The sequence below is a fragment of the Silurus aristotelis genome (assembly GCF_946808225.1).
Source record: "Silurus aristotelis genome assembly, chromosome: 2".
NCBI classification, from domain to species: domain Eukaryota; kingdom Metazoa; phylum Chordata; class Actinopteri; order Siluriformes; family Siluridae; genus Silurus; species Silurus aristotelis.
In genome coordinates, this window is record NC_139575.1 from 15,846,178 (window position 1) to 15,863,555 (window position 17,378).

The following is a 17,378-nucleotide window of genomic DNA, read 5'->3' on the forward strand; positions in this document are numbered from 1 at the left end:
AATGAAATGAAGTGCACTTTGATTTCATCATTCAGAAACACTGCTAAGCTGACATTTTTCTTTTTTGTGAAAGTCTCCTCTCATACATGGAAATTAATTGTGAATCGATGAGGCTTGAGCTGCATTGCCAGCTTTAATCCAGTGAATTGGACATCTACTGCTTTCAGTGTTCAGCTTTTTACCATCTTCCACTGCTTACTTCTTTACAGTGCTGAGTATCCGTGGTGCTCAGGAAGAGGAGCCTCCTGATGCCCAGCTTATGAGACTGGACAACATGCTTTTGGCTGAAGGCGTGTCAGGGCCAGAGAAAGGGGGCGGGTCAGCTGCAGCTGCAGCCGCTGCGGCGGCTTCGGGAGGAGCCGGAGCCGATAACTCAGCTGAACACTCTGACTATAGAGCCAAGCTCTCCCAGATCCGCCAGATTTACCACACCGAGCTGGAGAAATATGAACAGGTAAATGAATGGACTCATATATTTTCTTTTAAAAAGGCACATCACATCAATCATGGGCTATGTTCAAAATGTTCTACTGTTGAACTAAATAGTATTGCTCAAAAATGTGCACTAGTAATAAATATAGTCATAACTAGTAATCTATATAGCAACCTTTTACACCTTTTATATATAGGTAGGTAGGTGGACAATTCAATTCTATTTTATAGAAAGATCATTTGTTTTAAAAAGTTACATATATGAAAGGAAAATACAATTTGAATCATGTAAATGAGTAATAATCAAATAAAACAGAAGCCATCAAACACGCAGTAACCATTCAATGGATACAATTTTAAGGAAAGTGGTTTGAATTTATAGCTTTAATTGAATCATTACACAATGCGATACATGACAGTAACACAATGACTCAACAGGATAATAAACAATAAAATAAATGTGAAGCAATGGTCAATAAAATATCAGTGCAAACAGACAGAAGGAGGGTTATTCGAAACTATAAACCTTTCTTGTTTATTGTGTATACCTACACTGCACCTACACATCAACCTTAAAAAATAAAATAAAATAAAAACCATTGTTGGACATATTGTTAATGTGTATACATAATGGTAGGTGTTATATCTCATTTCCTTTCATGCACAATGTGGGGCAATTATCCTCAAGATAACCCTTCTATGAGTTTATAAGGTTCTGTGTTTTTTTAAATTTTTGGCTTGTTTCTCAAACTTTTGATGCTATTTAGGCATCCGCGCCTGATACACTACCATACACGTGTCATTGATGCTGTGAGAATCACCCAAATGATACATCAGGGACTGATACATTGTAGATAGCAACAGATTACAGACTACAGTCAGTATTTGTGCGAATACAAAGCGGACCCGCTAGTTCATCACGCACAGAAAACTAACGCTCGCTGTGCAGACACTAACAGTTTGGAAGTGCATATGGAATACTGTCCCATCATTAGTGTATGAAGGAGCAGAATGTTTGTAGCAGTCTGCCGAGTTCTGCTCAGATTGCTAATTACCGGCGTGGGTTTTGTTGCTGAGCAGTGTAGATTATCGTGTTGAAAAATGGGTCTTTCCATTATTCAGGACGCCTATAACATTGTTTCTCTCTCGCACAAAGATATACAAACACATTTTAAAAGCCTATTGTCAGTTTTTATCAGGCAATGTGCATTCTTCTGTCTCAATCTTCGGTGCAGTAGACTTGCTCTGTAACGGTCTTTCTCTCTAAAAGTGTGCTTACTGAGCTGCATAACTGTCTTCCTCTCCCAAAGAACAATACTGGAGTTTCACATATGAGTGTTTCACTCGTGCAGGACGGTAAAAGGAACCGGTTCATTTTGAGTACAATTGAGGTCTCGCTCTCTATCAGTACAGTACAAAAATTTGGTTCATGCTCTTAGTATCCATAGAGAGGCTGTCTCACTCTATCATCACTGTAAATTAGCTGTCTTTCTGCATGAGTGCAGTAGAAGAAATGTCACACTAAGTGTTACTGTAGAAAAGTCATCTCACACTATTCAGACAGTAAAAAAAAGCTGTCTTACTCGCAACATAGGAACTCAACAGTGATGGACGGGACAGCAAAGGAAGGTCTGACGTGCCAAAGTGCATGCTGGGAAGAGACCAGGTGTCCATTTTGAGAAGACCGTTCAAACCTGTCACACACTGGGGCAGCAGACAGTCTTCTTAAACATACACATAAACACACACATGCACAACCGGACCATGCAAACCTCTGTCCCAAAATTTCCTTCAGGAGTTCTGTGTTGTCCTTTTGTCTTTTGATCTTTCTGACTTCTCACAGTGTAACTGCTTTGTATTTCTTCCTGCTCACTGTATGAACCTGCAGTGCGCTTGTGCCAGTAAAGCAATTGTGAAATTGAGCCTGCAACATGGCAAGTGGATTAAGTACTTCCGTCACTCTGTTTAGTTTTGCCAAATGGCTTTATGGTGAGCAAACTGTATAAGTGAGAATTCAGGGAGTGAACAAGATGGATAGGCTTTTTTTTGGTTTTTGTTTTTTTCTTAATTTAGCCATTGCCAATCCCCACCCACTAGCTCTGCCATCACAGAACAGCTACCTTGCAAATGACACACACTTGCATGCTCATGCATACAAACACACACACCATACACACAAGAAGAGACACATATTCTGTTTTTCTGCTGGTTTTTTTATGTATTATTATATAAATATTACACTGTTTATCTAGAATTTAGTAAATATTAAAGATCCTGTTAAGTCCAAATGATGCAACAGTCAAGCTTTAAAACACAATGCCATTATATAAATGTAATTGTTGCTTTCTGTCCAGGGTAAACATAAATTGTATCTTACATTACATTTCTAGATTTTCTGCATGGTGAATTACATGAATTTACTCTCGAAGCTCAATTTATTTTCAACAAGTAGCTCAATATGTTTGATTTGTAAAGTGACTTGATTTGAGCTTCTCCAATAGACAGAATGTATCTTGGTGTGTCTTTGCAGGCATGTAATGAGTTTACCACTCACGTGATGAACCTGTTGCGAGAACAGTCGCGCACACGGCCCATCTCACCCAAAGAGATCGAGCGCATGGTCAGCATCATCCACCGCAAGTTTAGCTCCATCCAGATGCAACTCAAGCAGAGCACCTGCGAGGCAGTCATGATTCTCCGCTCCCGCTTTCTCGATGCCAGGTCTGTCATTTCTGATGATTTATGATGTGTCGAATTATATTTCTCATACATTCTTTGATAATGTAAGTCCAAAACTGAACATTTATGCTGGCTAAAAACAGTTTACACACAACCCCTATTGGAATTTATCAGTGTTATTTAAGAGAGAAGGACGGCTTTGAAAAATATCTAAGAACTCTTTAAAATAATGCATTCTTGTCTTACTAAGTAAAACCCAAACAAATTGAATAAGCTTTTCGTAATGAATGAAATGAAGATCCCTGTGCATATGTTTTTTAGTCAGTTATACTTCTGAGTGTGTACAAATTATCGGTGTCTGCATACAATGATAAGACTGTTTAGCTTCATTTGTGTATTAGTGTATAGAAAAGCTTAGATCCGTGCGCTTGTCTGCTGCCACCTCTCCATCTCTCTTCATAACAGCCTGTTCCCTGTGACAGGCATGACTATGTGAACCTAACAGTCGTGCATGTTTAATTGTGCAGGTTTACATTGCACCATTGCTGGGGTCCGATCTATATACGAGCTTTTACATGGCAAAAAAGTGTGCAGTGCTTTCCTGCTTTAATGTAATCACTTGTTCCCTTTGATGCATGCCTGGGATTTGCATATATTTCTTTGAGGATAAATCACACTGGAAGCCTTGAGTTGGAGGCATAACATTTAAATGAGCATCTCGCTCCCTTTTCACCATGCACTATCCATTCTACTGCAAATGATGGTGGAAAGTCTCTTACCCCCCCGAGCCCCCCTCCACCACCACCACCACCCCACTCCTGCCTGCTCAGTTCTTCAGCTTAATTCTTTTGCAGGCTGAGACCATGCTGTGCTCATTTGCATATGGTGAAGAGGGGCTTTGTGGGTAGGAAATCGTCTTGCTCTGTGTTGCGGGGGAGAAGCTTGCAGGGTTCACCGCTGCATATGCAAAGCCCCCATGAGACATGCCACATTCACACACTCTTAACCCATGAGATGAGCAAAGCTGGCACCCACCACTGCCTTGCTTTCCCCCAAAGCTTTTAAACCTCCTTCAGCACGTGTGTGAAGCCTGTACTGCGCTTCTTCGTGAATAATAAAATGTTCCGAATGCGAAGTGGCACATGTTTTTGCCAACGATATCCCAACACATATGCTAAACATAACTTGCATATGCAATAAAGCCATGAACAAAATGCACAGGGAGAGGATCTGTTATTAGATGAGGTAACATTAGTATTCAGTTGCACTAGTCAAACTTCTACTGAATCCCAAAGCATGTCATCTCTCTCTCTCCCTGCTCCTTTTTTTCACAGGAGGAAAAGACGAAACTTTAACAAACAGGCCACCGAGATCCTGAACGAGTACTTCTACTCCCACCTCAGTAATCCGTATCCCAGCGAGGAGGCCAAGGAGGAACTGGCCAAGAAGTGCTCTATCACTGTCTCCCAGGTAGCTTCTGCTTTCTTTACGAATCAAGCTCTTAATTATACTTGTATATTACTATTTATACTCTGCGTATATCAGCATAACAGCTCTAATAGAATAACCTGGAATACCTGGCATGGGTACATTATCTGCCTATATTGAGACACTTCTAATTTAGATCTGGTAAAACTCTAAATCAATGTGTCTGATACCGTGTTGGAATGTAACCATGATCATAAATCATAATTATAAATGATAGTTTATGTTAGGCTTATATTTGTGCTTTGCTAACACAATTAAATGTAGAATTTTAATTGTGCAAAAAAATAATTATTCATAGGTGACAGGGCATAGAAATTGCCAAATTAAAAGTGACACGAACAAAATGAGATAACACCCTTTGAGACAAAGCCATTAAATAGTAGTTAATTAGAACTGTAGCTAAATAAAATGCTGACGAGTTTGCTATTTTTACTATCTATAGTTTGAATGTGACTTTTTCTCTGCTTACCACTCAGACAAGTAAATAAAAGATTTTTCCCCACTCTTGAATTTAAATGTTGCGGTAACATATGGAGATTTGAGACTTGTGCGCAAGTGAGACATTTACCTTTTCTGTGATGAATAGCATTGACTAAATAGGAATATAAAGCTCAATTGCATACAGTTGTCCCAGATTTTCAGATTTTCTCGCAAATTTCCAAACTTAATGTAATCCTGCAATTCTTGTCTGAAACCCATTTTTATATTTCATTTCTGTGCATAATTCCCTCCGTGTTCTCCACTTCTGAGAAATCAAAGACGTCTTCATTTTCATCTGTCGTTACTGCTTTTACCCATTACATTTTAAACCTGTTATGCATACAAACTGTACATGAATTTAACTACCATTGCTGTGTATAGACGTATGGAAAGATGCTCACTTTCTGTAGAGCACCTATAATTGCTTAGAGTGTTAGTCCATATGTAATGATCCTCGATTATAAACACCTGTGTTGCTGCATGTGAATATTCTGCACCTGCTTATGTTAAATGGATGATGCTCAAAAAAAAAAGAAAAAAAAACACTTAATGAATCCGGGGTGACATAATTTGACGATGCATCTGGGTGCCGTTCTCGAACAGACTCTGTTCAGAATGATTGGTTGAGCACGTCTGGTGCTATTTTGTAATAAAGAAACACGTTTAGCCGCTGTCTACGCGGGTGTGGGGGGGGTGTTTCCACAGGATTGATTTGGTTTACATTTTAATGTTGTTTATCATTAGCACAAGCCTTTATCCGCACAGCTTCATCTGGGAGTGTATTAGCAGTAATGGGTGTTAGTGCGTGTGAGGACCGATCCGTGCCGTCATAGTCCTTGATGATAGCTAGCTGCAGATGGAGTGACTTAATGAGATTGTTATTGGCTATCTTTTTTATTCTGACACTAATGTGAGTTTGCTCTGGTAGCGTTTGCATTCTTCACCCCTTCATAGGCAGGGTTCTGAACGTGGAGGAGTCCCGTATTGTCTGTGGTTCTCTTTGTTATGTACAGCGTTGTTGTGTTACATAGAGGGAGAGAGAGAGAGAGAGAGAGAGAGAGAGAGAGAGAGAGAGAGAGAGAGAGAGAGAGAGAGAGAGAGAGAGAGAGAGAGATAGATCTACCATCTGTGCTATTGACAGATTGGTATTTCTATGCTCAGAGAGGCTTCATCATATTATATTAATCCTCAACGCTGTCGGGGAGCTTAACAATATTGTATTTGTTTTGTCATAGGCTAGGTCATTATATAGCCATGCAGTTATTTTGTTGATTAGTATATGATGATTGGATCACTCAGACGCACAGATCACTGCAGAGATTTCCTTTTGGAACTTTACTGTAAACACAATCATGTAAAGTTTTACTGCAGATACAGTAGGCCAAATGAAAAATCAACAAACAGCACATCAGTTTCACAGCGTGGCAACATCCCATCTTGGCATGCGTCATTACAGTACTGATCAAAGCCATTTTGGGCAGGTGTAAAATATATAGTCTAGTTGATTCATTGCTATATGTTGATTTGTTTCATTTGGGTTGCTATTAAGTGTTCTTCCCCCGAATGATGAATTGTAGCAGTCAGCAGTTGTGGAATTACCTCACATCCTGATTTAGTGAAACTCTAAATCTAACAGAGTGTAAATTTGAGAAGGGGAAAGGAATGGGACAACCACTAACATCAAGTTTTTGGCTTAGCTTAACAGTGACTAATAGCCATTTTAAACACCTTAATTTCACCTTGTTCGACTTTTTAGTCCAAATACCTCCCAAACATCATCTCTGTATTGGAAAAAAAACCTTTTTGTTCATGTTTACTAGCGAGAGTAAGCCAAGCACATGAAGTTCTATGCCATTTTTCTGTTAATGTTTCACTGTCAGTAAAGATTGAAATAATCAATTTGACCCAAACAGAGAATAAGGATTCATAATGCTCTTGCAAATTTGTGAAATTAAAGTGTTAATTAATTTTTTCGGCCAGGTGTCCAACTGGTTCGGAAACAAACGAATCCGGTATAAGAAGAACATTGGGAAGTTTCAAGAGGAAGCCAACATGTACGCAGCCAGAACTGCAGTGAATGCGACCAACGTGTCAGCTCACGGCAGCCAGGCAAACTCCCCCTCCACTCCCAACTCAGCAGGTGGGAAAATATACACTCACGTCTCACAGACGCATGTTAATAACACACCATCCCACATTATTATATGATTTCACACACTTCATTATTGCAGGTTCAGAAGTGACTCTCAGTGGTCTAATAGACAGATTTTGAACTAATGCAAGTTAAATGTAATTAACACACACCAGAGACTTACGTCTTCTTACTTTCTACATATTACTTTTTTAAACAGTCAAAATAGTTTTATAAATATGTCTGTTGGATTTACATTTGTTTAGCTCACAACCCTTTTGTTTCAGTATTTAGTCAATATAGTCTCTTAAACAGTCAACTAGAATGTGGTTCCAATTAAAATTTCCGACCACATTTACATCTGTCCATTTCATGCTTCTTAATTGTATCCTAATAAGATTTAACCGCGTGCATTTACACAAGTAGTCAAATTTGTTCTTGGCCAGAGAAACTGAAATCTGGTGGTTATACTGTGTTCATATGCAAATTAACTCATTACATTCAACTTCCAGTGTTGTTCTATGTTTTTAGACGTTTTCTGAATTTCCGCCATCATGATATTTTGTGCTGTGTTTAATTGTTACATTACAAAAAACATGAACATCTGCATTTACTGAACTTGTGTGTTGTCAAATGTGGCTTTAAGAGTTAGATGCATTTACACTTGTGTAACATGGCTAAACTGTGTCTCAAAAGTGGTTTGAGCAATTCTTTGAGTAAATCTTTTATTTCTTTATGGATAGTCACTACAAAAAGTAAAATGACTAAGTGTAAGTGCAGTCAATAAGAGAATACAGGTAATAATTTTACTGGTCAATTCACAGTGCCATTATGCATAAAAGGGCACATGTTCAAAGATATTAGCATCTGAATTGTGTAAGTGTAACAGTACTACTGGGATTACTCAGTTTTTATTGCAATTACTAAGCGGTTCAAATCAGCACTTTGTCCCAAAACCATGAAAAACCCTGAGTCCTCCTTTCTCAGTTTACACTTTATAGGATTTGGGTTCACAGACAGAGCTGCAAGGCGCACGGTAGTCGCTTCATAAACCTTTCTGCAGTAGTCATGACAGACGAGTGTGGAGCCATTATTGGCCGAGTTGAGGTTATCACGTTGTGTATAAAAAATGTAAAATGCCTTGTAATGCAGTTTTACAAGGATTTCAATTTCATTGAAATCCATTCTGGGCTTGCTTAAATTTTTTAAAACAGCAGCATATGTAGGACAAGCACTTTCTCCATTAGCTAGCCTAACATTACAACTGCCTGCTCTTGCTTTAAACCTGTCCTACAGCGTTATCTCTTGCTCAGCCTTAGTGCTGATGCTCTGCTCTCTATGGGCTGCTCATTCTCTCTGCTCTGTTACGCTTGTCTAACTGTACTTCCGCATGTGCTTTTTCTCCTTCTCCTCTCTCTACCTCTCTTACCTTTCTCTGTCCTCTGTCGTTCTCTTTCTCTCTCTCTTTCTCTCTCTCGCTCTCTCTCTCTCTGCTCACACTTTCTCCTCTCTCTCTCTCTCTCTCTCTCTCTCTCTCTCTCTCTCTCTCTCACTCTCTCTCTCTCTCTTTCTCTCTCTCTCTCTCTGCTCACACTTTCTCCCTCTCTCTCTCTCTCTCTCTCTCTCTCTCTCTCTCTCTCTCTCTCTCTCTCTCTCTCATCTCTCTCTCTCTCTCTCTCTCTGTTGTCTTTGTGCTGCTGCTTTTTTCCCCTCCTCTCTTCTCTCTACCTCCTCTGCTCTTAGGTTCTGCTGGCTCTTTTTAACATGTCCAACTCCTGGTGATTTGTTTATGAGTGTGCAGTCTATGAATGGCGATTCATACCAGGGGGCTCAAGTGGGAGCTAACGTGCAGTCGCAGGTACAGTACATATCAGTCTGGTCACCTCATATGCTGGACATTTGCTCAAACAATGACTACTCTTAATGATACTGTCCATGGTGGTATATAAAGACAAGAGCAGGCTTTAGGGGTGCAGATGTATATATGTAGACAAGTGAATTTTAAACTGTTATAATGTTGTTTGGTATCATGTTACTGAGCTGATACACAGATCAAGCTCAACAGCTAATAAAAACGGGACCATCCTTACGTACAAAACCTGCCATTCTTCAGGGATGCTCAAACTTCTGATTAGTATTGCATTGAAAATGATAAACATGGGATCAAAATGGTTAGTAATAAGTCTCTGTATGATTGCCCCTCAGAAACACATATACGAATTACCAGACATATGTTAATATTCGAATAGTTGCTAAACAGTTGATCAATATTAAAATTTTTATTATATTCTTTTTAAATGCAGTATTATTGATGCAGTCAATAATACTAACGAGTAACTGTCAATTTGGAATGTCATTAACAATTTACAGATGCTAAAGATCGACAAAGCTGTCGAACTTCGAACAAAACATGCAAACAATATATGTAGCAAAAAAACATGTTGAACCTTAAGTAGCACTGACAAAGAAAACATTTTAACTTTAAGCAAAAGTCCAGTCACCTTGACTCACTGCCACAAGAATTATGCAGATGTTCTGTTTTACTCTTTTCTTTTGTTGCCATTTTTCACTAGTCCTCAATGTATTTACATTGGTTTATGTGATTGTGTTTACTTTGAACTGTTGTTTTTCTTTGTGTTGCTCATTGCTGCTGTGTTGTTTGACCTTGTGTTTTTTTTTCTGTTAAGTTTTGTTTTGCTGCTTGTGCTTTCTCGTCGACCTTGCTTTGTTTATTTGTGTGTATGCGTCTGCTCTGACCTTGTTATGTTGTTTATTGTGCGTTTTCAGGTGGATACCCTTCGCCTTCGCCATGTTATCAGTCAGACAGGAGGATACAGTGATGGCCTCACAGCCAACCAGATGTACAGTCCGCAGGGCATCAATGTAAGGAAACAAAAAAATAACTTATTTTTCCCTTGTGTCCTCTACCAATTATTTTAAAGCCATAGGGCTCGAAATGGTACTCGGTAGGACATGTCTAATCCACAGTCACCCAGTGTGATCGTCTGTGTGTTGCTAATGCCATGGGGCTCGGACACACCCGTCACCTCCAGTAAGATCGTTCCAAAAACCTGCACTGACGCGTGCCATGCTGAGCAGTTTGTGTGTGTGTGTGTGTGTGTGTGTGTGTGTGTGTGTGTGTGTGTGTGTGTGTGTGTGTGTGTGTGTGTGTGTGTGTGTGTGTGTGCACGTGCGCGAGCGCGTGTGGCAAGCTGTGAACAGGTAAGGTGGCCTGCACTGAGCATCCTCTCCCCACCTAGACCTCATAGCTGCCTGAAGGCTAAATAAAGATAATAAGGAAAATACTATATCTTAATGCTAAATTTAAACCTAAGCTCATGGCTGTCTGTGTTTGCTGCCTTTGTTGTCCCTCACATCATCTCCATAATTTAATTATTTATTTCATTTCGGTGGGGGCTGCTGCTGGGGTTTCTGTGCGGTCGCAAAATTCACAGCGACAAGCCATGTGGTAAAGGGGAAAATCGATCAGACAGACACACGGGGAGCCGAATGCGGACTTGGGACAGCAATCCAAGCACATTGCTCAGATCACATTCGCGCCGAGCTAATGGCCCTGACAGCGCAAGAGAGCGAATGGCGGGTGTGTGTGGGGGGTGTTGGGGGGCGAGGAGGAGTAAGGTCAACGGCTGTGCTGCCATGTCTTGGCCCGCTTTCTGTTATATGCTAATGAGAACGAAGATTAACATGAATGCATTTAAATTTCATCCCAATCCTTCCCCTTCCTACACTCCTTGCTTATTCCAGGAATGAATAGGAGGAATGTAATGTTTTCACGTTAGATAACAATTAATCAGCAACAATTAATTTAGAAATTCCACAATGTCATTTATTAAACCGATATGTAGAATTTAAACCAAGTGATTGACACCAGACATTTTAATACTTTTAAGTGTGTGCCTCTCAGATAGCCCTCAACATCATCTTATGTAATAAAAATAATTTTTATAAAAAAATAATTAACTTTCCGACTTTTACTGAAGTGCTGTGTGCTGTGCACATAAGTATTTGTTAATACATGTTTTATTACTTAATTCATTAAAGCATAATTGTAACAGTGCAACACATACTTTAATATTTTTATTTGCAAGTTTTATATTATTAAACATTAATTTCTTAGACGGTTGTTTATATGCAGGTGGAAGTAGAGTCTATAATTCACATAGACAGCAGTGACTTTGTGCTAAAAGCCGATTTAAAGTCTAAAGATGAAGAATTTTTTTCAGACAAGTGATTTCCCTCTTTGTTCGCTGTGTTGATAATGGCTCATGTAGCGTTTTATAGCAGTAATTATGCCTTCAGTAGAAAATAGGAACGTGGCACCGTAACCGAACACGTTTTAAGATCTTTTTCTGCTCTCCTCCATTTTGTTTGATTACAGACTGCCTCGACTCTAAATAACAGGCTTGGAGCTGAGTGGCTGCCGGCTGCCATTTCCAGCCTTTTTGCTATTAATATCCCCAAATGCTCTTTAGCAGGCCTGTCTGCAAGACGAGAAATGGCTTCTGCGCCTCGCATTGTGTTTTCATTTCAATCTCCAAATGTCATAATTTTCCACCACCGCTTCCCTTTTTGTTTCTTCTTGGAGTGTTATATGGTGGGCCACTTCATCCCAGCTCAGTATTATGGTGTGTGTCAGTGAAAGTGACAAGCATTTAACTCTGTCCCGTATTACATGTCTGCAGTGCTTCCCATCTTCCTGGGAAAAGCAAACACAGTAAAAACACAGAAACACAAAAATATTTTTATATTCACAGCACTTTCTTTCTTTCTTTCTATCTATCTATCTATCTATCTATCTATCTATCTATCTATCTATCTATCTATCTATCTATCTATCTATCTATCTATCTATATCTATCTATCTATCTATCTATCTATCTATCTATCTATCTATCTATCTATCTATCTATCTATCTATCTATATCTATCTATCTATCTATTTATCTATCTATCTATCTATCTATCTATCTATCTATCTATCTATCTATCTATCTATCTATCTATCTATCTATCTATCTATCTATCTAATCTCTGTAGAATCTAACAGGAAATGAAATGGTCGAAAAAATCTGCAGTTTTTTTAAATATTCATAACCAGCCCATTTGGCACCACCATCCATGCCACAGTTAAAGATCAAATTTTATTTTAATGTTTGATGTGAGCATTTGCTGACACTATTGACCTCTATCTGCAAGAACGTATGCATTATGTTAACATGATTAGCTGTCTATATATTGCATAGCAAATTATCAGCACATGCCTGGTTTGCCTAGACAGGCTTCCAGCTTTCAGTTCTCTAATGTATATGTCCTTTTTTTTCCACAGGCTAATGGTGGATGGCAGGATGCTACTACCCCCTCCTCAGTGACCTCACCCACAGAAGGACCTGGAAGTGTTCACTCTGACACCTCCAACTGATCCCCTCATCACCTCAACCCTTCTTGTTCCCTCACTACTGCACAAACCATGGACTCTCGTTTTCTTCCATCAATCTCAGTCATTCATCACTATGTTTAAGTAATGCACTCACTAGCTCACTAACCTTGGTCTCTGCCATGCTTTGGAGTGAATCAGTCTGTTTTACTGCTCAGACTGATCAGGATTTTACCCCAAACACACACACACACACACACACACACACACACACACACACTCACACACGCGCTTTTTATTCTCCAATAAAGCCCTGGATTTGTATTAACCCCTTCAGATCAAATGTATTTTTTATCCTCAATTATAATTAATTATCTTTTTTTTTAAACAAGCATTTGGTTTTGAGAGTAGTATTCCAATGCAGCTCCTATAGCCAGTGGATGGAATGAAAAAAAAAAAATCCCTCCAACATATCCATTATAATGAACATGGAATCTGAAGGGGTTAATATATACAATCACACTACCTCTTAAAAAAATGCATAAACAACAAACAATAAACAAACAACAAACTGATTTCTAAAACAGAAATGATGGTGCATATGATGCCCCATTTTTCCATATCGGAATCTTTTTCACATTTTTACCATGGTAAGAAACCATGAACATTTTCTGTGTCCATAGTGCCAAAGTATTTTTCTACATTTTAACACTCATGATTTGCATGTTCATTTGACGTGATCATATTCTTCATGTTGTAATATACGAACATACTGTATTATAAAGACATATTTTGTATCTCGGTCTCTTCTCCATCATATAACTTAAAATTGATTTTTAAGTAGGCTATACAAACATCGCTTGTCTTTGAGTCCTGAAAACCTCCTTTCTTTAAAAAAAAAAAAGAAAAAAAAAATGCTTTTTTGTTGTTTTCCGTGTATAATCTCCATCAATGACAATGCAGTATAGGCCTTTGCAAATGAAGAAGTTTGTAACATCTGTGTGAATCACCCGATGGCAAAGAATTTAAGATGCTTCACTAAGTTATGTTATAATAAAAACAAAACAATTCACAAATTAATCAGTAAATGAAGAGCCAAATGCTGCTGTGAACCAAAATCACTTCTGTAATAAGTTGAGACAAGATTTTAAATGATGCAAACTTTATAAAGCTACTGTATTTTACAGACTATAAGATGTTTTTTAACCCTCTGGATGGTGCTCTGATTTTTGTTATTGCATGAGCCTACTTATTGGTTATGGAGTAACATTAAGCCATTAACATCAGCACTGACTGCAGCAGAATAGCATTATGATGGAAAGAAGAGCCTTTTCTTAGAATTCTTGGTTAGTTTTATGATTAACTGTTAAACTGTGACTTAAATATAGAGATTCATACAGATATCTGTTCTATATGACTGTATGGTACTCTACCATAAGATTGGTGCTAACATAAACTGTTGTTACAGACAGTAGTGTCAGCATTAAGGATGAATTGCAGATGCTTTCCAGTCTGAAAAACTAATTAAGATCGTAGCAGAGAAACCATTCGAACCTATAGCATCACTATGACAGGACAAGAACATAGAAATGCCACTACTTAAATCAAATAAATGATAATGAGGGTGCATCTTATTCTCAAGAGTGACTTATAGTCCGAAAAATACAGTACGTGTGTCTATGTGATTTGCTCCTGAAATATCTTTCATTTTTTTCCCCTTTAAACACACACAAAAAAGCAGAGGACTTAATAGCTGCATATAATTAATCTGATTTTACAATAACTTTAAAGTGTGACTGTTGTGAAGTCACTTTATCATGTACATTTTACTCTACGTTTTTCATCCAAGAACTGAACCACTCCAAATGAGAACAATTGAGCCTTGCTTTTAGTTTTATGGTCTTTCTTGGTGACAACATATCGCATATCCGTCATTACTTTGATACCAAAAACAGCAAAAATGCCCATTTTGTTTATCATTGCCATTTTAACCAGCATCCACATTGTAAATTATGTATTATCTCCTGTACCTGGGCTTGTTTCTTAGCGAAAGCCCCAGTGCTTCGTATTCAAAACCAAAAATGCAGTCAGAATTCAGTAGTGTTTGTCGAAAGAAAACATGGCACAAAAATGCAGAAAACATTTGCGTATAATTTTTACGTCATTATGTTGTGAATAGCCTAATGCGCTTTTGTTTTTAGCTTCAGCTCTGTTACAAGACATTTTCCTTTTTTTTTTTTTTGTCATTTTTTTTTTTCTTTCTTGCTTTAGCTTAATGTGAATTAGCCCAAGGATGCGCTATGTACGTAGTGTGCACCTTTTTTAATTCTTATATTGCTCTTTTAAACAGTTTAAAACGATACATCTTGTGTCGTAATATAAGACACGTATAAGTGTGAATCGGGTCTCTGATGGGCAGGCTACGTCTTCACGAAATCTTTCATGATTCGATCAACATAATAGAAATGAAATCCCTGAAGGGAAGTGACAAGGCCAGCACTAATGGTCAGTTTAGAATAAAGTATATAACTGGGCAACAATCTTATCACACCAAACAAATCGAGTGTGTTGTGCAACGCACATCGATTATATTATCGTGTTACTTGTAGCAAATCAACCAGCCTTTTTGTCACATTAAGTGCTGTAATTTATTTAGTTAGATCCACCATCCATCACTAAGCTATATCATGACATTTTATAATGAGCATCCATTAAGAAAGAGGGCCCTTTATTTCCGTGTGTCGAGAGTCCAGCACTGTTTGCTGATTTCCTGATCTCAAACACACCTGCAAATGGGGTTTTAAAGGAAAAGTAGCACCAGGATGGAAAATGGCATTTTTTGGCCATGCTTCCTTTAAATAATGAGCTGAATGAGTGTGCGTTCAAACTGGAAAATCATCAAACAATGCTGGACTCCTGTTTGGCTACAGGAGTGCAGCTGTAACTAGCCAAAACAGCTCCTTCTGTGTAGGTGACCTTTAGCTCCTCAAGACTAGCAAGTGTTAGTGTAGACTATGCAGTTAGATGCACCATCCAACACTTAGCTAGATAACATTCAATAATAAACATCAATGCTGATTTGTTGTAACCCGGAGAGGCCGAACTATATAAAATAGGAGTTTAACACGCCTTTTACATCACTGTGTGTGTTAGAGCAAATCAAAAAAGTGCTAAACTCCATCCAGCCACACACAAACACAGTTGGTCAAATCTGGGTTGAAGAGTGACATAATGACCCTAAATACTCACTCAGACACACACACATACACACACATACACATACACATACATGTCTCTTCTCACCCGCCCAGTTTTAGCATATTGTTAAAAGCTTCATGTAATGATGCTTTTAGTTTTTTGCATATGAAGCAATTTGTAAAACATCAAATGTTTACTTTGTTGCATGTCTTTTGTTCTTTAAAAAAAAAGTCCTGCAGTGTTTTTGAATGTTTTTTTTTTTTGGTTATTTGTTTTTTTTCTCTTTTTTTTTTTTTTTTTTTTTTTTTTTTTTTAATAAATAAATAAATATATATCTATATAAAGCGCGGAGACTTTCTCTTGCCGAGTTTTAACTTTTAAGATCTCTGCATATGTATAATAAGGAATAAAAACGGAACAGCAAATTATTGTCTTTTCAATTCCAACTTGTTTTTGTGAAGGAAAAAAAAACTAACAAGGTGTAGGTTTTCTGGTCTCTTAATTTGTACTGGTAATGCATATTCCAAATAAATAGTTTCTTTTGTTGCAAGATTGGTTGCTGTCATTTTTTTTCTGCAATTGAAATAAAATAAAAAACATTCATTCATTCATTCAATCATTTTCTCCCGCTTATCCGTAATCCGGGTCGCGGGGGCAGCAGTCTAAGCAGGCCCCCGCCTTCGACTGCTGCCCAATCCTCACAGCACCGTCCCTTACGGTTCCTCCCGCAGGTGGTGAGCCCACGGGAAGAATAAAAAACATTTTATTATCTATTTATTTATTTTTTTTATCATAGTCTGCTCTGTTCTGCATACATCAGCTTGCTGACATTGGTGATTGGCTTTTGTCACTGTAGGGGTGTTTACATGGAGCACTGTAATCGGTTTTAATATCCGAATGAAAATGTTTCATATAAACATCTCAATCGGAATAAAAATGCCCAAATCGAATGAAATTGTAATCGGTTCGAGAGGGGTGGGATAAACCTTTCTATAAACCAAACAAAATTAAAATTCTGCCATGTAAACACTTTAAATCAATTTTACTTGCTGAAGATGTACAGGAAACTTTTTACTGTGCTCTTGTGAACACCGCACAGCTTTACGCATAATTAGGGGACTTGGATTTTGGACGGTGTTCCTTAGCTGGGGCACTAAATCCCTCTACCAGTCCACACATAAGTGTAAATGACCGGCGACTTATGCGAAAGTTTAATTTCTATTCCAGGTCACTAAATTCCAGCAATACAACCCGCTCCCACTAGTCCTTACTACGGACCTTCATCCACACGCTTCTGCTCCTTCATCCACACGCTTCTGCTCCTTCATCCACACGCTTCTGCTCGTTGATCCACACGCTTCTGCATTTTGGCGGAGAGAAGGGTGGTATTGAGATGCCCCTTAGAGACGCACAGAAACCAAAAAGTTCAGCTTCTCGTCTTTTCCTCAGACCTTCCAGCAGTAGCATTCCTACAAATTCATCCTGTTGCTTTATTAAGAGCAACACTTTACATGTTGACAGAAAAGAAAGCTGGCAAAAAGGAAATAGGCTAATGTGCGCATGTCACATGCATGC

The 17,378-nt window shown here is 38.4% G+C and overlaps 1 protein-coding gene across 1 annotated transcript in view; it reads left to right on the top strand.

Moving 5' to 3' along the window:
• Positions 1-16,353, top strand: part of pbx1b (pre-B-cell leukemia homeobox 1b) — a 69,452-nt gene extending 53,099 nt beyond the window's left edge. The window contains 9 exon segments of the mRNA XM_083569706.1: positions 210-454; positions 2,963-3,153; positions 4,446-4,581; positions 7,060-7,219; positions 8,954-8,967; positions 8,969-8,986; positions 8,988-9,068; positions 9,998-10,093; positions 12,558-16,353. Of these exon segments, the coding sequence (XP_083425832.1) occupies positions 210-454; positions 2,963-3,153; positions 4,446-4,581; positions 7,060-7,219; positions 8,954-8,967; positions 8,969-8,986; positions 8,988-9,068; positions 9,998-10,093; positions 12,558-12,650 (1,034 nt within the window). The 3' untranslated portion in view covers positions 12,651-16,353.
• Positions 16,354-17,378: the final 1,025 nt, after the last annotated feature.